We start from the raw sequence: 20515 nt of genomic DNA, 5'->3' as shown, positions 1-20515 counted from the left end.
CTCGGCCCGTACTCTGCACAGACTGCGCTACTCGGCCCGTACTCTGCACAGACTGCGCTACTCGGCCCGTACTCTGCACAGACTGCGCTACTCGGCCCGTACTCTGCACGACTGCGCTACTCGGCCCGTACTCTGCACAGACTGCGCTACTCGGCCCGTACTCTGCACAGACTGCGCTACTCGGCCCGTACTCTGCACAGACTGCGCTACTCGGCCCGTACTCTGCACAGACTGCGCTACTCGGCCCGTACTCTGCACAGACTGCGCTACTCGGCCCGTACTCTGCACAGACTGCGCTACTCTGCACAGACTGGATATCGCGGCCTACTCTGCACAGACTGCGCTACTCGGCCCGTACTCTGCACAGACTGCGCTACTCGGCCCGTACTCTGCACAGACTGCGCTACTCGGCCCGTACTCTGCACAGACTGCGCTACTCGGCCCGTACTCTGCACAGACTGCGCTACTCGGCCCGTACTCTGCACAGACTGCGCTACTCGGCCCGTACTCTGCACAGACTGCGCTACTCGGCCCGTACTCTGCACAGACTGCGCTACTCGGCCCGTACTCTGCACAGACTGCGCTACTCGGCCCGTACTCTGCACAGACTGCGCTACTCGGCCCGTACTCTGCACAGACTGCGCTACTCGCCCGTACTCTGCACAGACTGCGCTACTCGGCCCGTACTCTGCACAGACTGCGCTACTCGGCCCGTACTCTGCACAGTCTGCGCTACTCGGCCCGTACTCTGCACAGACTGCGCTACTCGGCCCGTACTCTGCACAGACTGCGCTACTCGGCCCGTACTCTGCACAGACTGCGCTACTCGGCCCGTACTCTGCACAGACTGCGCTACTCGGCCCGTACTCTGCACAGACTGCGCTACTCGGCCCGTACTCTGCACAGACTGCGCTACTCGGCCCGTACTCTGCACAGACTGCGCTACTCGGCCCGTACTCTGCACAGACCAGTGCGGCATAAACAGTCAGTAGGACTGTATGCAAATAGACCATTGCCATATGTTTTTTATTTTTACTTTATTTAAATAGGCAAGTCAGTTAAAAGAACAAATTGTTATTAACAATGACGGCCTACGGCGGACGACGCTGGGCAAATTGTGCTCCACCCTATGGGACTCCCAATCACGGCCGGTTGTGATACAGCCTGGATTCGAACCAGGGTGTCTGTAGTGACGCCTCAAGCACTGAGATGCAGTGCCATAGACCTCTGCGCCACTCAGGAGCCCTTCTATGGATCTCTGCCATTTGCTTTGAACTTGACTGTTTACGGGGCGGCAGGTAGCCTAGTGGTTAGAGCGTTGGACTAGTAACCGAAAGGTTGCAAGATCGAATCCCCGAGCTGACAAGGTAAAAATCTGTCGTTCTGCCCCTGAACAAGGCAGGTTACTCACTGTTCCTAGGTCGTCATTGAAAATAAGAATTTGTTCTTAACTGACTTGCCTAGTCAAATAAAAGGGGAGTGATTTCTTCCTACAAGAGCACAAAACGTGTACATTTCTTGACGTCTTTGAAAAGGGAGTCGGCTAGTTTTTAATAAAAAAAGGCAAGTCCGTTAAGAACAAATTCTTATTTACAATGACGGCCTAACCCGGATGATGCTGGGCCAATTGTGCGCTGCGCTACGGGACTCCAAATCACATCCGGTTATGATACAGCCTGGAATCGAACCAGCGTCTGTAGTGACGCCTCTATCACTGAGATGCAGTGCGACTGCTGCGTCACTCGGGAGCCCTTAAAGGGGCAGTGTTGTATTTTGAGACAGGCTTGATTAAGCTAAGTAGCCAATAGGCAGAGTGTAGCATCATTTGTCTAATTCTCTGTAATAATGGTATGGGAATAATAATGCATTTGATTTTGTGAAGTGGTTTCTTGCATCATACAACACAAAAACATTTCAGTCGCCTCCTTGTCTTTATAAACAGGTTAATGTAGAATCTACATTAACCTGTTTATAAAGACAAGGAGGCGACTGAAAATTGTAGATGAACAGGTTCATGTCCAGCCCTGCGTGTTCTTTTTCAAAAGTCTTATGGAATGTAGGTCTACATTGAACACCACACATTGGCTGCTACTGTAGGCTGAATGATAGAACACCTATTTCCATGTTAAAATGTTATGGGATGCATTTTCTCTGTTGTTTTTGATGGTAGGCCATTCTTGTAGGCCTACATTATGATAAAATAGCCACAGTAGCCTACGTGGCCATTGTTGAAACTTAAAGCGGGTACAGCCTCAGTGTTCACAGTAAACAGGTGCTGGAAGTTGCACTGCATTTTGTGCTTAAGAAAACCTGAAATTTGCTCAGTGCTGACATTTATTTGAAGGAACATTGCCTGTGACTATTGTCGGTAGTACTGCCCGGTGACGATCTCCCTTCCTTACCTTGCTAATAGTTCCTCATTGACTGCCTTGGCTTCAGGCAGTTATGGTTTGTTGATGTTAGAAGTCAGTGAGAAAAGGACATTGTTCAGCTAATGAGTCATTGCTGCCCTGCAGATTGCCTTTTCCCTCTGGTGGGTGTGTCTGTTAGTGCTATTTGCCATGTTTGTCTTGACAATGACAGCAATGAAGAGCATAAACTGATCTGGGACCAGGCTACCTCTCTGGCAACTCCACCACACATAGGCAGGGGTAACTGAAGTATTCTCTCAGACTCTCAGCTGCCCCCTTGTCCCACATAGATGAACACCCTGTACCACAGAGGAATTGGGGGTGGGGGGGCACAGGCCACACAGGGAGGAGAGAGGGTAGAGGAGAAGAGGGAGGGTAGAGAAGAGAGAGGCGTCTGGAGAGAGGGAGGGTAGAGGGGGAGCGAGAGGGGTCTGGAGGGAGGGTGGAGAGAGTGAGAGATGTGAAACGGCTGCAGTGGAAGAAGCTGCTCACACAGAATGATCAAAAGGGAATCAAGGCTATTTTCAGCTCATGCTTATAATCTGTGTTCAACATACGCCTGCAGGACAGAGGAGCACAAACTGCTGTCCAGGAAAAAGATGGGATATGTTATGCAGAGGTGCTGTATCAGTGGTTCGCCCAAACAGCTTCTAAAATATGTGACTCACAGGTCTGTCCATATCTCCTCCTCTACCCCTGAGAGGGAGGGAGGGAATGGATCAACACAGATGAGGGCTCAGTATTTATGTACCTTATTTATACACCCCCCCTCTCTCTCTCTCTCTCTCTCTCTCTCTCTCTCTCTCTCATGCCCTCTCTCTCATGCCATCTCTCTCTCGCCCTCCCTCACGCTGAGTGAAACCTCCATGTGCTCCTCCTGTATGTTTTGGCTCGTCCTCCTTCCCTCCAGAAGTGCTTTACCACTGTTTAGGGCTGTTTTAATCCACTATGGGATTAGATTTGAATTGCTAAAATACGTGGGTTTAATGGACCTGTATTTTGTTTAATGCCATTCTATTCGTGGAGGGCTCGCCTTGCTGTGGCTTCTAGAGAGGAGGAGGAATGTGTGTCTGGGGAGCAGCAGCTCAACTGGTTTCAACTGGTAAAAAACGGACACGGTTTACAATCAAAGGGTTATTGACAACTTGTGAGCTATATTTCATTAGCAAATATTTATTGTGAAAACTTCAATGCATTTGTACACAAGCACGTGTTGTCTCTCAAATGCATTGTTACGGTTGGTTGTTGGTTAGCTAGCTAGCAAATTTTAGCCATATTAGCATAAACATGATATCAGTCAAAACAAGAGATGGTATCAAGAACAAGATAGTTCTATCTGAAACGAGACATTTACAATTCACAGCACAGCAGTTTCTTGTCATTGTTACCATCTATCTGACCGTTCAGGCAACATACAGCCTTTTAACTCTTTGCACGCGCATTATTGTGGTGACGTCGTCAACCCAACCGTCTATAGAAACAGGTGAATGTATGCGTCCATGGGTAAAACAAATAGAATGAAGAGTTTTGGGAAAATACACTGCTCAAACACTAAAATAACACATCCTAGATCTGAATGAAAGAAATAATCTTATTAAATACTTTTTTCTTTAATGTGCTGACAACAAAATCACACAAAAATAATCAATGGAAATCCAATTTATCAACCCATGGAAGTCTGGATTTGGAGTCACACTCAAAATTAAAGTGGATAACCACACTACAGGCTGATCCAACTTTGATGGGATGTCCTTAAAACAAGTCAAAATGAGGCTCAGTAGTGTGTGTGGCCTCCACGTGCCTGTATGACCTCCCTACAACGCCTGGGCATGCTCCTGATGAGGTGGCGGATGATCTCCTCCCAGACCTGGACTAAAGCATCCACCAACTCCTGGACAGTCTGTGGTGCAACGTGGCGTTGGTGGGTGGAGCGAGACATGATGTCCCAGATGTGCTCAATTGGATTCAGGTCTGGGGAACGGGCAGGCCAGTCCATAGCATCAATGCCTTCCTCTTGCAGGAACTGCTGACACACTCCAGCCACATGAGGTCTAGCATTGTCTTGCATTAGGAGGAACCCAGGGCCAACCGCACCAGCATATGGTCTCACAAGGGGTCTGAGGATCTCATCTCGGTACCTAATGGCAGTCAGGCTACCTCTGGCGAGCACATGGAGGGCTGTGCGGCCCCCCAAAGAAATGCCACCCCACACCATGACTGACCCACCGCCAAACTGATCATGCTGGAGGATGTTGCAGGCAGCAGAACGTTCTCCACGGCGTCTCCAGACTGTCACATGTGCTCAGTGTGAACCTGCTATCATCTGTGAAGAGCACAGGGCGCCAGTGGCGAATTTGCCAATCTTGGTGTTCTCTGGCAAATGCCAAACGTCCTGCACGGTGTTGGGCTGTAAGCAGAACCCCCACCTGTGGACGTCGGGCCCTCATGGAGTCTGTTTCTGACCGTTTAAGCAGACACATGCACATTTGTGGCCTGCTGGAGGTCATTTTGCAGGGCTCTGGCAGTGCTCCTCCTTGCACAAAGGCGGAGGTAGCGGTCTTGCTGCTGGGTTGTTGCACTCCTACGGCCTCCTCCACGTCTCCTGATGTACTGGCCTGTCTCCTGGTAGCGCCTCCATGCTCTGGACACTACGCTGACAGACACAGCAAACCTTCTTGCCACAGCTCGCATCGATGTGCCATCCTGGATGAGCTGCACTACCTGAGCCACTTGTGTGGGTTGTAGACTCTGTCTCATGCTACCACTAGAGTGAAAGCACCGCCAGCATTCAAAAGTGACCAAAACATCAGCCAGGAAGCATAGGAACTGAGAAGTGGTCTGTGGTCACCACCTGCAGAACCACTCCTTTATTGGGGGTGTCTTGCTAATTGCCTATAATTTCCACCTGTTGTCTATTCCATTTGCACAACAGCATGTGAAATTTATTGTCAATCAGTGTTGCTTCCTAAGTGGACAGTTTGATTTCACAGAAGTGTGATTGACTTGGAGTTACATTGTGTTGTTTAAGTGTTACCTTATTTTTTGGAGCAGTATATGTATGTATATATATATATATATATATATATATATATATATATATATATATATATATATATATATATACAGACCAATATATATATATATATATCAAGGATGTTTTTAGAGGCGGGTGGGAAACAGATGGCACATCGTAATACGGTGGCGTTGGTGAGCATTATGGGTTCCCTGGTTACATTAACCAGATAATAAATAATTAGCCCGAAATGGCAGCAGGTAGCCTACTGGTTAGAACATTGGACTAGTAACCGGAAGGTTGCAAGATCGAATCCCTGAGCTGACAAGGTAAAAATCTGTCGTTCTGCCACTGAACAAGGCAGTTAACCCACTGTTCCTAGGCCGTCATTGAAAATAAGAATTTGTTCTTAACTGACTTGACTAGGTAAAGGTAAAATAGTTTTTTTAAATTAAAAGCCGAAAACCTAAACATATGTCACACTAGTGGACTATGTAACAGTGAGAAACAGATGGTAGTCGATGTCTTAATACCACAGAGTTTTTAAACCCAGACGTGCAACCACGCAAGACTTCTGGGAATGCTTGCAATGTTTTTCAATCGTTTTTCAAAATCTAAATGCACAACCTAGATTGGAGCCAATGTCTTCAGTAGCTGAACATGTTTATAATGTCTTCAGTAGCTGAACATGTTTATAATGTCTTCAGTAGCTGAACACGTTTATAATGTCTTCAGTAGCTGAACACGGTTAGAATGTCTTCAGTAGCTGAACATGGTTAGAATGTCTTCGGGAGCCGAACACGGTTAGAATGTCTTCGGGAGCCGAACACGGTTAGAATGTCTTCGGGAGCCGAACACGGTTAGAATGTCTTCGGGAGCCGAACACGGTTAGAATGTCTTCGGGAGCCGAACACGGTTAGAATGTCTTCGGGAGCCGAACACGGTTAGAATGTCTTCGGGAGCCGAACACGGTTAGAATGTCTTCGGGAGCCGAACACGGTTAGAATGTCTTCGGGAGCCGAACACGGTTAGAATGTCTTCGGGAGCCGAACACGGTTAGAATGTCTTCGGGAGCCGAACACGGTTAGAATGTCTTCGGGAGCCGAACACGGTTAGAATGTCTTCGGGAGCCGAACACGGTTAGAATGTCTTCGGGAGCCGAACACGGTTAGAATGGCTTCGGGAGCCGAACACGGTTAGAATGGCTTCGGGAGCCGAACACGGTTAGAATGGCTTCGGGAGCTGAACACGGTATAACTCCAACCTCGTGAAAGTGACAAACTGGCGCGTTTTCATTTTCGTCAGAACCAACTTTATATCGAAGAAGTGCCTTTTATTTTGAAGGCCTGCGCCGTTCGGCGCAAGTCGACCGTTAGGCCAGATGACGTGGTTTTGGGCATGAGCTTGGTTGGCCAACGTCGCCATGACATCGCCGACACACGTGATCGGGGATTTCTATTGGAGAAGCAATTTCTACATATCTTCGTACTAAACCATCTTTGTTAATACAGGGGAGGTGTTTAGTTTGAGCCTATGTCTGGTTGTGATTGGCAGGTACCTGGTGACCCACCTGATGGGGGCAGACCTCAACAACATAATCAAGTGTCAGAAGCTGACAGACGACCATGTGCAGTTCCTCATATACCAGATCCTCCGGGGGTTAAAGGTGAAACACACACACAGACAGTTCCTTATCTACCAGATACTCTGGGGGTTAAAGGTGAAACAACATGCTTGGAGATTTTAAACATTCTTCAACTAACTGCCATTCACAGTTGTTGACCAGTGTTGTGTACATTCCCAGCAGGCAAAACTGTTGAAAGGAAGTCATCATTTTAGAATTTTCGCCATCTGTGATGTACCTAAAAACTACAAACTTATGATTCATGATGTTGATTTAATGTAACGCCTCTGCTCTCCTTCACCTCTCTCTCCTCAGTATATCCACTCAGCAGATATCATTCACAGAGTAAGTCTCCTCTCCTGTTTGATTCAGCCCACCGTGAAAAAACCCTTCCCAGATGACAACCCTGGGTCCTGTGTTAGTTTATGACAATTTGGTTCACTTCCACATGGCAGGTTCAGGCCCAGGCTCGCTCCTTATTCAAACACTATAAACCACAGAGGAAGTGAAACCATTAACAGTACCCCTGTTTTGTACTGTGACCGAGTCAATGATTCAGAACTGCTGTTTTGAAAGAACTGATCTGATTGAGTTAGTCTTGCAGAAGTACTGTAGTTAGTCTTGCAGAAGTACTGTAGTTAGTCTTGCAGAAGTACTGTAGTTAGTCTTGCAGAAGTACTGTAGTTAGTCTTGCAGAAGTACTGTAGTTAGTCTTGCAGAAGTACTGTAGTTAGTCTTGCAGAAGTACTGTAGTTAGTCTTGCAGAAGTACTGTAGTTAGTCTTGCAGAAGTACTGTAGTTAGTCTTGCAGAAGTACTGTAGTTAGTCTTGCAGAAGTACTGTAGTTAGTCTTGCAGAAGTACTGTAGTTAGTCTTGCAGAAGTACTGTAGTTAGTCTTGCAGAAGTACTGTAGTTAGTCTTGCAGAAGTACTGTAGTTAGTCTTGCAGAAGTACAGATAGTGGGGGTTTGGTTTGAGAGAATCTAGACCCAATTGAGAAAGCACATTCAGATCTGGCCTCATGTAGGTAGTCTGTAATAATATAGAAATAATAATACTGTTAATGTCTTGTCTGCCATCGCTCTTCAGGACCTGAAACCCAGCAACCTGGCTGTGAATGAGGACTGTGAGCTGAAGGTAAGGCGTTTATTATTGGCCCACTCATTTAAACTTTGTTCATCCTGAACAGTCCGGACAAGAATATCAGACCGTCTGCCTGAGGGGGAAAGCAAGCACACCCTTATGAAATGGTGCAATTAAAAGTTCACTGCAAGGAGAGAACAGTCTGTAACTTTTCTGTTCACTATATGACTATCTTGAAGTACCACATGGTTTGGTTCTGTCTGTCCTCAGATTCTGGACTTTGGGCTGGCGCGGCACACAGACGATGAGATGACTGGTTATGTTGCCACTCGCTGGTACAGGGCCCCAGAGATCATGCTAAACTGGATGCATTACAACATGACAGGTATAGTAGCTAAACTGGATGCATTACAACATGACAGGTACAGTAGCTAAACTGGATGCATTACAACATGACAGGTACAGTAGCTAGAGATCTGATGCATTACAACATGACAGGTACAGTAGCTAGAGATCTGATGCATTACAACATGACAGGTATAGTAGCTAAACTGGATGCATTACAACATGACAGGTACAGTAGCTAAACTGGATGCATTACAACATGACAGGTACAGTAGCTAGAGATCTAATGCATTACAACATGACAGGTACAGTAGATAGAGATCTGATGCATTACAACATGACAGGTACAGTAGCTAAACTGGATGCATTACAACATGACAGGTACAGTAGCTAAACTGGATGCATTACAACATGACAGGTACAGTAGCTAAACTGGATGCATTACAACATGACAGGTACAGTAGCTAGAGAACTGGATGCATTACAACATGACAGGTACAGTAGCTAGAGATCTGATGCATTACAACATGACAGGTACAGTAGCTAGAGATCTGATGCATTACAACATGACAGGTACAGTAGCTAGAGATCTGATGCAATACATCATGACGGGTACAGTAGCTAGAGATCTGAGTGGTTTAGACAGCCTGCATCTGCTCACTGTAGACATGTATACGAGCTATACATTTAGGCTAAACATTGTTGGTGTACTTGTGACCTTGGGCCGATGTTCTTGCCATGTGGATGTCATAATAGCAGGACACTGAATGGACATAATGAACATAATGTTTTCCACCCTATGTGTAACAGATGTGTTATTCCTCTAATATGCAACAGTAGATGTGTTATTCCTCTAATATGTAACAGTAGATATGTGTTAGTCCTCTAATATGTAACAGTAGATATGTGTTAGTCCTCTAATATGTAACAGTAGATATGTGTTAGTCCACTATCTGTAACAGTATACATGTGTTAGTCCACTATATGTAAAAGTTTACATGTGTTATTCCTCTTTATGTCACAGTAGATATTTGTTATTCCTCTTTGTCACTGTATACATTTGTTATTCCTCTTTATGTCACTGTATACATGTGTTGTCCCTCTGTGTTACGGTAGACGTTTGTTGTCCCTCTGTGTTACGGTAGACGTTTGTTGTCCCTCTGTGTTACGGTAGACGTTTGTTGTCCCTCTGTGTTACGGTAGACGTTTGTTGTCCCTCTGTGTTACGGTAGACGTCTGTTGTCCCTCTGTGTTACGGTAGACGTTTGCTGTCCCTCTGTGTTACGGTAGACGTTTGCTGTCCCTCTGTGTTACGGTAGACGTTTGCTGTCCCTCTGTGTTACGGTAGACGTTTGCTGTCCCTCTGTGTTACGGTAGACGTTTGCTGTCCCTCTGTGTTACGGTAGACGTTTGTTGTCCCTCTGTGTTACGGTAGACGTTTGTTGTCCCTCTGTGTTACGGTAGACGTTTGTTGTCCCTCTGTGTTACGGTAGACGTTTGTTGTCCCTCTGTGTTACGGTAGACGTTTGCTGTCCCTCTGTGTTACGGTAGACGTTTGCTGTCCCTCTGTGTTACGGTAGACGTTTGCTGTCCCTCTGTGTTACGGTAGACGTTTGCTTTCCCTCTGTGTTACGGTAGACGTTTGCTTTCCCTCTGTGTTACGGTAGACGTTTGCTTTCCCTCTGTGTTACGGTAGACGTTTGATATAATGATTTCCTCTTTGTTACACAGATATAATGATTTCCTCTTTGTTACACAGATATAATGATTTCCTCTTTGTTACACAGATATAATGATTACCTCTATATGTTACAGTGGACATTTGGTCTGTGGGATGTATCATGGCTGAACTCCTCACTGGCAGAACGCTCTTTCCTGGTACTGACCGTATCCTTTCATTGCCCTAACCTCAGTTACCCTACTATTGGTCTGATATGAGTACCGAAGCTGAAATGCCCTCTACTTTGTGAGTATGCCTGGCCTACCCATTAAACCACTCTGTTTCCGTGACTAACCTTCGAGTGGTTGGTGGTGAGATTCCCACACAATATGTCCTTATTGAATTACATTGGATAAGACCGGTGTACACACAGACTCCTACTGCTGGTGATTGATTGACGTGATGGTAACAGCTTTTTGCAGGTCCAGACCATGTGACCTAAAATAATGTGTTCTAAGCTAAAGCTCTTCTATGTTCCTAACCTGCTGCTCTGCAAAACTAACCTCTTCAACTAACCCCGCTGTGGTGTCTTCTTCAACTAACCCCGCTGTGGTGTCTTCTCCAACTAACCCCGCTGTGGTGTCTTCTTCAACTAACCCCGCTGTGGTGTCTTCTTCAACTAACCCCGCTGTGGTGTCTTCTTCAACTAACCCCGCTGGGGTGGTGTCTTCTCCAACTAACCCCGCTGGGGTGGTGTCTTCTCCAACTAACCCCGCTGGGGTGGTGTCTTCTCCAACTAACCCCGCTGTGGTGTCTTCAACTAACCCCGCTGTGGTGTCTTCAACTAACCCCGCTGTGGTGTCTTCTTCAACTAACCCCGCTGGGGTGGTGTCTTCTCCAACTAACCCCGCTGGGGTGGTGTCTTCTCCAACTAACCCCGCTGGGGTGGTGTCTTCTCCAACTAACCCCGCTGGGGTGGTGTCTTCTCCAACTAACCCCGCTGGGGTGGTGTCTTCTTCAACTAACCCCGCTGGGGTGGTGTCTTCTTCAACTAACCCCGCTGGGGTGGTGTCTTCTTCAACTAACCCCGCTGGGGTGGTGTCTTCTTCAACTAACCCCGCTGGGGTGGTGTCTTCTTCAACTAACCCCGCTGGGGTGGTGTCTTCTTCAACTAACCCCGCTGGGGTGGTGTCTTCTCCAACTAACCCCGCTGGGGTGGTGTCTTCTCCAACTAACCCCGCTGGGGTGGTGTCTTCTCCAACTAACCCCGCTGGGGTGGTGTCTTCTCCAACTAACCCCGCTGGGGTGGTGTCTTCTCCAACTAACCCCGCTGGGGTGGTGTCTTCTCCAACTAACCTGCTGGGGTGGTGTCTTCTCCAACTAACCCCGCTGGGGTGGTGGTGTCTCCAACTAACCCCGCTGGGGTGGTGGTGTCTTCAACTAACCCCGCTGTGGTGGTGTCTTCTCCAACTAACCCCGCTGGGGTGGTGTCTTCTCCAACTAACCCCGCTGGGGTGGTGTCTTCTCCAACTAACCCCGCTGGGGTGGTGTCTTCTCCAACTAACCCCGCTGGGGTGGTGTCTTCTCCAACTAACCCCGCTGGGGTGGTGTCTTCTCCAACTAACCCCGCTGGGGTGGTGTCTTCTCCAACTAACCCCGCTGGGGTGGTGTCTTCTCCAACTAACCCCGCTGGGGTGCCATCTATGTTTTGTTCTCTTACGATCAGCTCTGTTGTCTCTCCCTACAGCATGCCATGAGGCTGAATTACACTGTAGAAGATTTCATACTTTGTCAGTTTCTGTAGCCACACTAATTTCTACCTCGCCACACTTGGTCTCTAAAACTGTTTTATCAGGCTTCCTAGCCTTCTTCCATTGTCTGTCTGATGCACAGAGCCTCCTTCTGTAACACATGTCTAAATGTTTTCCTCTCTGGATCTGCTGAATGAGTCTGGCACTAATCTTTGTGTTTCCTTGCCTGTCAGTGTTTTCAGAGGTACTAACAACAAGGCAGTGTGTTTACCCATTACATTCCATAGTTCTTATCCAGCATGATGACACCTAGCAATTCCAATTGGGGCCCTGTGTTTTGCGCATTCGTGTGTCATAGCAAGATTTTAATAAAGTTTAAAATCCAAATATGTCACATGATTGCACAAAACACAGAGCCTCAGATATAATATAGGAGTTCATGTTGATTTTCAACCATTGAGTAGCTATTCTGATATAGTTTGTACAAGTATGTTACACTTTATTTATAATAGCAATAAGGCCCGAGGGGGTGTGGTATATGGCCAATATACCACGGCTAAAGGATGTTCTTAGGCACAACGCAATGCGGAGTACCTATATACAGCCCTTAGCTGTGGTATATTGGCCACATCACAAACCCCCGAGGTGCCTTATTGCTATTATAAACCTGTTACCAACATAATTTGAGCAGTAAAAATAAAAGTTTTGTCATACCTGTGGTATACTGTCTGATATACCACGGCTGTCAGCCAATCAGCATTCAGGGCTTGAACCACCCAGTTTATAATATATGTTATAGTCAGTGTGAAACTCTGACAATTCAATGTCCCGGGCTGCATTTGTCATTGTTCTTGGTTCCATTGTGCCAGGCAAGCTCAATCAAGTACAGCTCAGTTACTTTAAAGACTGCAAATACTGTTCTTGCTGGTTCCTCTCCCCTCCCCTGCCAGCTCCTGTTGTTCCTTTACACACGGTACCTGTTAGACATTGATCAGTTGAAGCTAATAATGATGCTCGTTGGGACGCCAGGGCCTGAGCTCTTGATGAAAATCTCCTCTTTGTCTGTGAGTTGTACACATGGTTATTATGCTGGAAGGTCTCTGCTTGCTTAAATTGCTAAAGGGCCTGGTAATTATTTGTTTTTGCATCAATTTGTGAAGTGTGTTGTACTCTTCAGCAACAACAACTATTTTACATGTTTACATCCTCTTAAATCTCTGTTTGTGAGATGGGGTCAAATGCAACACCTGTTTTTGATTTGAAAACGAATTATTCACTTGGATAAATGAACATACATTTCTCAGGGCTCTACAGTGCGACCATTTTACTTGCATATGCGCCCAAATATTTTGCTATGCGACCTGGAATTTAAATTTAGGAGCACCAGTGCTCCTAGAAAAATTACGAATTCTAGCTTTATTACCTAAAATATTTTTTGGTGTGCTCTTAAATTTCTTTGTGCCTCCATTTTTTTTTAACTAAAAAGGGTCAGCATAGAGCCCTGCTTCTATGTTCAAAGCTTGGGTTTCGCTGCTGTGATTTATTAACTTGACTTTCTCCTAATTGAACTTTCTCTTCTCTACCATAACCTCAAGCATGCTACCAGTCTGCCTTACACACACCTTTACAATCTCACCCTCTCTTTTCTTACCTTTCCCTCCAAAGATGAGACTATTCCCTTTTTTTTGCAGAGCGTCTTAGGAGTTGAGCCTTATCATAAAACTCATAAAGAAGACTGTTAGCCCGCTGAGCTAAAGCCTAGGCCAGAAAGCCAGGTATAAGCTCGACGGGCTAATGCGAGTCATCAGGTCTCCCACTGGCTAGCTGCTTGTCAACTTACCGTCTCTGCTGTCTGCTGATACCCCTTGACCCGTACCTGATAGATATAAACCAGCTTCAACAGATAATGCGTCTGACAGGAACGCCCCCAGCCTCTCTAATAAGCAGGATGCCCAGCCACGAGGTGAGCAGGACCAAATTACTCAATTCAATGCATTCTATATGGGGCCAAGCAAGGATTTGAACCCAAGTCCTCGAACCTGCGTGCCGCAAGACTGTTAGCCCCAGGGTTGGGGTAAATTCCAAGTCAATTCAGGAAGTAAACTGAAAATTGCATTTTTACTTCCTGAGTTGACCAAATTGACCCCGTCACACCTAGCCCAGAGCAGTGCCACCGCCGTCACACCTAGCCCAGAGCAGTGCCACCGCCGTCACACCTAGCCCAGAGCAGTGCCACCGCCGTCACACCTAGCCCAGAGCAGTGCCACCGCCGTCACACCTAGCCCAGAGCAGTGCCACCGCCGTCACACCTAGCCCAGAGCAGTGCCACCGCCGTCACACCTAGCCCAGAGCAGTGCCACCGCCGTCACACCTAGCCCAGAGCAGTGCCACCGCCGTCACACCTAGCCCAGAGCAGTGCCACCGCCGTCACACCTAGCCCAGAGCAGTGCCACCGCCGTCACACCTAGCCCAGAGCTACAATATTACAACCTCCTTAGAGGATATTTGCTCCCACATAAAGAGGAAGTAGACAAACATACATGTAGCATTTTGACGTTGCTGCTTTTTTCGACTGTAGGTTTCTATGTTCTGCTACCCACAGCTCTCTACTATAACCACTGAGTGGTGTCTGATGCTTGCTGTACGTCAATGCAAGTCAAGCAGCAACTACTCTCTTGCCTTCTAATGTTTGGTTTGCCATAGCAGTGTTGTAAAGCATTATGAAGCCATATAAAGTATTAATATGTCAAGAATTGCACGCTAACAAACTATGGCACATTGCCTGAACCAGAATTTGTTTGAATTGAAACACTTCCTCCTCTGACAACAGTGTGGTAAGGAAAGTAGGAACTGAAATTCACAGTATTGCAGTTCCTCTTTTTGAAGTGTGAACTGATTGAGTAGAGATGGTAGCTACATTACATGGTGATAGATTATAAGTACTGCAACCAAATAAACAATACTCAGTTATAATACTGTTTCTTCTCCTTCTGCTTTCTCTCTCTCTGCACATTCACCAAATCTGCAATGAAACCCTCTCTTAGCAGTGCTGATAATTAATCCAATGCAGCCATATGATCAAGTGATCTAGTCACATTTCTCCTGATGAGGGATCCCAAATGGCACCCTATTCCCTTTATAGTGCACAGTCACAAATGGGGACATGGGAATATGGTGTGGTTTGGGACAAGTCCTTGTCTAATATGGGACTAATTAGTGCTAATCATAATCTTTACTCTCTGAATACAAAGTTAGTGGCTGCTTTCCCAGCCCCAGATAAAGACATTTTGTTGTTGTTGCCCAGAATAAGTAGCCTTAATCTGGGTCGGGGAAACCAACCCTATGACCCCAAAAGAAAAGTGGTCATCTTGTGGCTTTGAAGTGTATTCCAAATGGCACCCTATGTTCTACATAGTGCCTACACAGAGCCCTATGGGACCTGGTCAAACAGGGCATTATGTAGTTAATACAGTGCCGTTTTGGATGCCAGCCTTGTTTGTGTGCTATTGGCCTTTGACCTCTGATCTCTTTACTCCCATTGGTTTACAGGCAAGGAACTACATCAACTCCTTGCCTCAGATGCCCAAGAGGAATTTTTCTGACGTGTTCATCGGAGCCAACCCACAAGGTAGTGTTGGAATAATTTTACACTCAAAACACTTGGCTGTAAATCAGACCCCAAGATGTTATCATTTGTGATGATAATGAGAGGAAGGAGTCATAAGATGGCCTGCTGCAGCCCTTTTCAAAAAGCATCTTAGAGTAGGTGCTTATTTAGGTTTCCCCTGTCCATACAATCTTTAGCGATTTATGATGGAAAAATGCAAAACTGATCCTATAACAGCACTCCTACACTGAGAGTCTTTGTGAATATGGACCCTGTTGGTATGGATGATGTTTTTCCTCCTTGTAGCTGTGGACCTGCTGGAGAAGATGTTGGTTCTGGACACAGATAAGAGGATCACGGCTGCCCAGGCTCTGGCCCACCCCTACTTCTCCCAGTACCACGACCCAGATGACGAGCCTGAGGCTGACCCCTACGACCAGAGCTTTGAGAGCCGCGACCTGGACATCGAAGAATGGAAACGTATGTAGAATGGAATAGACAGGGCCATTATGAGATAATTTATAGACGGGGCCATTATGAGATCATTTATAGAAGGGGGCCATTATGAGGTCATTTATAGACGGGGGCCATTATGAGGTCATTTATAGACGGGGGGCCATTATGAGGTCATTTATAGACGGGGGGCCATTATGAGGTCATTTATAGACGGGGGGGGCCATTATGAGATCATTTATAGACGGGGGCCATTATGAGATCATTTATAGACGGGGGCCATTATGAGGTCATTTATAGACGGGGGGCCATTATGAGGTCATTTATAGACGGGGGGCCATTTAGAGGTCATTTATAGACGGGGGGCCATTTATAGACGGGGGGCCATTATACCTGAATGCTTTTAAGTAAAGTGGGACCAAACTTTTTGTCCATCTTGCAAAATAAATGTATTTTGCTCTGCTCTGCTCACAACCCCTCAGACAGCTCTGAAACACCTGCGAAACACATTTCTATCTCCCTCCCTTCCTCACAGGGCTGACCTTTGAGGCGGTATGTGATTTTGAGCCACCCATCTTCGATGGAAACGACATGGAATCGTGATTGGGCGATGTGATTTCTACAAGCCCCTCTCCCGTCAACACCCCACATCTCCATCACTGAGGTTCCCTCTTATCAGACCACCTTTTGGAATAACAATATCATCATCAGAGTGCCTACAAACGTTTGTCTATTGTTAGTTATATTTCTTAAGCTCGCGCTCTCTCACCCACCATTTTGACTCAGTAAGGTGTTGCAAGGGAAACGTTACAAAAATAGCCTGGTCCCAGATTCGTTGGTGCTGTGGCATGACAATGGCCATGGGAGTTGGCTGTACAACCCAAACAGATATGGGACCAGGCTAGAACTACAATGGAGGATAGGAGAGCGACATTTTAAGGGCTGTTAAGTCGGTGTTAACAAATACTGATTGTATGTGTCTACTACCATGTATTTTCAAGGGAGAAACAGAGGCAAGCAGAAAACAACCACTAATACCATTATTGGTCCATTTCTGAAAAATCTCATGCTTCTTTTATTATTCTGTCTATATTTGTGTCACAAATGGCACCCTATTCCCTATTTAGTGCTCTACTTTTGACCAGGGCACTATATAGGGAATAGGGTGCCATTTGGAATAAAATCTATATTTAAACTAGTTTTGTATTCCTCCTTCAGAAGTTTTATTATTATGAAACTATTGCTTACCACTGTATTCTATTGCTCACCACTGTGATATCCGAAAGAAATTAGATGCTGAATTGAAACATCTGGAAAATGTGTTCTGATTGAATCATTTCATGGTGTGTATCATCTGAAATGTGTTCTGATTGAATCATTTCATGGTGTGAATCATCTGAAATGTGCAATAATGCTTGTCTGTCACTCGCGCTCTGCCAATCTACCAATCACAGCGTTCGTGTCAGACTCCCCTGGCTTTGTTTTCCTGTCAATCAGCACTGGTATCAAGACTCCCAGGCGCTTCATAAACCGTTGACGATCCGCTTTAATGGGTCTGTTATATGACACAGGATGTGTCCCAAATGGAACTCTACTACCTATATATTGCAGTACTAAATGCGAAAGACTATATTTCAGTTGAATGCATTCAGTTGTGCAACTGACTAGGTATGTTCCTTTGAACAGGGCCCATAGGCTTATGGTCAACAGTAGTGCACTATATAGTGAATTGGGGGCCTTTGGGATGCACATAGGGATTCATTCTATTCTTCAACATTGTTATGAACTTATTAACTTTGAGGAAATGTTTTAGCTGTGAGAAATGTTTCAATATACCACGATGCAGATGAATTCCCCCCCCCCCCCCCCCCCCCCCCAAGTATTAAAACTGTTCAATACCAGCGCCAGAACATAGGATGTGTAATACCTTTTACATTTTAGTCATTTAACAGACGCTCTTATCCAGAACGACTTACAGGAGTAATTAGGGTTAAGTGCCTTGCTCAAGGGCACATCGACAGATTTTTCACCTAGACAGCTCAGGGATTCGAAGTATCAACCTTTCGGTTACTGGCCCAACGGTTTTAACCGCTAGGCTACCTGCCGCCCATTTAGTGCTCACAAGCCGTAAAATCATTATTCAGCTAACTGAATACTCAAATGATGTCATTCTGGCAGATTCAGACAATTTTTGTTGCTTCCTCTCGTCCTCATCTCCTTGATCTGCACTGAGGTAAAGGAACTGGACAGGAGAAAGCGAAGGCCTGGTAGGGCTCAACTATATTGCTTTCAACTGTTCTGTGTTTTCAGAACAGAACTGTGCAGATGAAGGACACAATGGAAGGAAGACACTGTAGAATATTGAGATACAGCCCGAGTCAGAATATATAACTGATAGCCCCAGGACTCTAGCCTAGTTGAACCATGCTGCGCTCCATTGAATAGACAATTCATTCTGGTTTCACCACTTTCCATATTGACACTTTAAAACCAAATGGAACTGATATGAGCCATTGTGGGTTGTCAATGAATGTGCCAATCAATGTGGCATTAAGTAAACTAGGGATAATATGTATTTTTGGGTACAAAATCAACTCAAATGTATGTAAATATCTGTTCTATATTTTATTTTTTAATCTTCATGACTTTTTTGGTTTGTTGAATTTAAACAATCTTCATTATCAGCATGTTCATCATTTGTGCGTGTGTTTTGAATATATGTGTTAACAGGAGCTTGACGTGTCATGCTTAAAGCCGCAAAATAGAAAAATGTAAATCCATGTCAAAAAGAAATGAGGGAATTGCTTAGATATATTTATACTTTGTTGAGGTGGTATTTCAACTGGAGAGATACTGTTGTTTATTTCAGCCAATCCCCATAGAAGACTGACATCTAACAGTCTTTACAGCAGAGTAACTATTACTATAATTAATGCCTTTGTTTATAAAGAAATAAAGACTAGTCATTTTTAAGTCAATAGTCTGTTTTGTGCTTTGTGGCCTCAAGTCCATAACCTACATGTGCTAGAAGTCGTCAAGGTTTGCAAAGGAAGTGGCAATGCTTATCTCTGTAGCTTATAACAGCTTTTCACACTACTGAGCCATATCAAGCCGGATTGTGCATCCACCAACCAAGCAGTGAAAGACGATGTGAAAAGATATCAGAGCCATCACAGTTCTTTTGGTCAGAGCAGTTGTGTGGAAATGTGTATTAATGGTAAAGTTTGTTTTGCATGGCCAGGTACCCCAGGTGGGCAGAGTTCTCATTTTAGACCATTCCATTGGTCTTTAAGTGAAATCCTCATCCAACCGAGACACCAGCCATGCAAAACGAACTCCACCACTCAATTAAATAAAGGCAGCAGTGTGTGGGCCACACACATAGTGTTGACTATGACACTAGTCTATTCAATCATTAAATGTGAAGACTGTTATATTTATCAAATCAATTCTCTGTAATTATTCTGTAACTAAACAAATCACGGAATAGTAATTAGCTAGGAAGTCGGGGTACCACGGGAAAATGTTTTTATAGAGTTTAAATTTCCTGAAAAATATCTGAAGAGTTATATATCTTATCGATTACAGTCTTCTATTGATGTATTGTTACGTCGCAAACCTTTGGATATCTGCACGAATCCTAACATAAATCATGAATCAGTGATATACAAATTGGCTTAATTATTTATTTACCAACTAATCAATCACAGAATTACATAAACACACACACACACACACACAATACATTGGTTACTGACATGATACACTGAAAAGTCCCTAATGGGCTAAGTCGATATGACGGCTTGGTAGACAAAGGAAAGGGGTGGGGCCAGCTCAAGAGCGGCCCCACCCCTTCGCAGAGAGGGCCTTTGTTGTCCCTCTCTGCGATCGCCGGTCTGTCTGCTGGATAGATTGTCTGGTTTGTCCACCATCGATCAAAGTCTTTGGGAGTTGTAGCTTGTTATAATAGATATGTCAGAGTACTATTCGGTCATTCGACTGGTTGCGTTTACTAGACTAAAGTACTTAAACAGCTGCAGCCTGAATAATTGGTCTTTAGTTTGTAGATTTCTTCACCATTTAAGCGTGGGGATGATCTCCATGTTCTCTGGTCTTGTCCTTTGGTAGAGTTGTAGTATGAACCACTTCACACACCAGCATCACCCTGCATGTTTTGGTCTAGAGTTTTAGCCATTTCAACGTGGGCTCCCTGTCCCGGCGTTATCTTGACTAAATGTACATTTTGTAAATGTGCTCTGTGCTCATGGGGTGTGGTCACTGACGAGTTGAAACTTTACATGAAAAACCATACTCTCATTTAGAAGGCTAACATCACATTTCATCTTTTCAAAAGTAGTCCCATACTCAATCATTCATTTTATACAACATTCAAATGTAAATCTGGTAACTGGGAAATATACACATTCAGAGAAACAGTTATGTTGTTCAGCTGTGGTAGTTATATTACAAATTAGTAAGGAATTCGACATGATTGTTCTTTAAGTACCCACGGACAATTTCAACTGGTTGGAATACAGAAATATTGTTACATTATTACATTTATTACA

The 20515-nt window shown here is 45.2% G+C and overlaps 2 protein-coding genes across 3 annotated transcripts in view; one reads left to right on the top strand and one right to left on the bottom strand.

Moving 5' to 3' along the window:
* Positions 1 to 8460, bottom strand: part of LOC115165435 (protein FAM107B-like) — a 38441-nt gene extending 29981 nt beyond the window's left edge. The window contains exon 1 of the mRNA XM_029718537.1: positions 8374 to 8460. The gene's annotated coding sequence lies outside the window, so the exon portion shown is untranslated. The remainder of the gene's footprint in view (positions 1 to 8373) is intronic.
* The window catches only part of LOC115165434 (mitogen-activated protein kinase 14A), a 28248-nt gene extending 9323 nt beyond the window's left edge, over positions 1 to 18925 (top strand). The window contains exons 4-12 of one of the 2 annotated variants that reach the window (XM_029718536.1): positions 6979 to 7090; positions 7364 to 7393; positions 8138 to 8185; positions 8402 to 8516; positions 10292 to 10363; positions 13771 to 13850; positions 15437 to 15515; positions 15801 to 15974; positions 16483 to 18925. In XM_029718536.1, the coding sequence (XP_029574396.1) occupies positions 6979 to 7090; positions 7364 to 7393; positions 8138 to 8185; positions 8402 to 8516; positions 10292 to 10363; positions 13771 to 13850; positions 15437 to 15515; positions 15801 to 15974; positions 16483 to 16550 (778 nt within the window). In that variant the 3' untranslated portion in view covers positions 16551 to 18925. Of the gene's footprint in view, positions 1 to 6978; positions 7091 to 7363; positions 7394 to 8137; positions 8186 to 8401; positions 8517 to 10291; positions 10364 to 12871; positions 12952 to 13770; positions 13851 to 15436; positions 15516 to 15800; positions 15975 to 16482 lie in introns of both variants that reach the window. The other variant, XM_029718535.1, reaches the window with a different exon arrangement.
* Positions 18926 to 20515: the final 1590 nt, after the last annotated feature.

This window comes from Salmo trutta, chromosome 28, assembly GCF_901001165.1.
Source record: "Salmo trutta chromosome 28, fSalTru1.1, whole genome shotgun sequence".
NCBI lineage: Eukaryota > Metazoa > Chordata > Actinopteri > Salmoniformes > Salmonidae > Salmo > Salmo trutta.
This window is presented reverse-complemented; position numbering and strand designations above follow the sequence as displayed.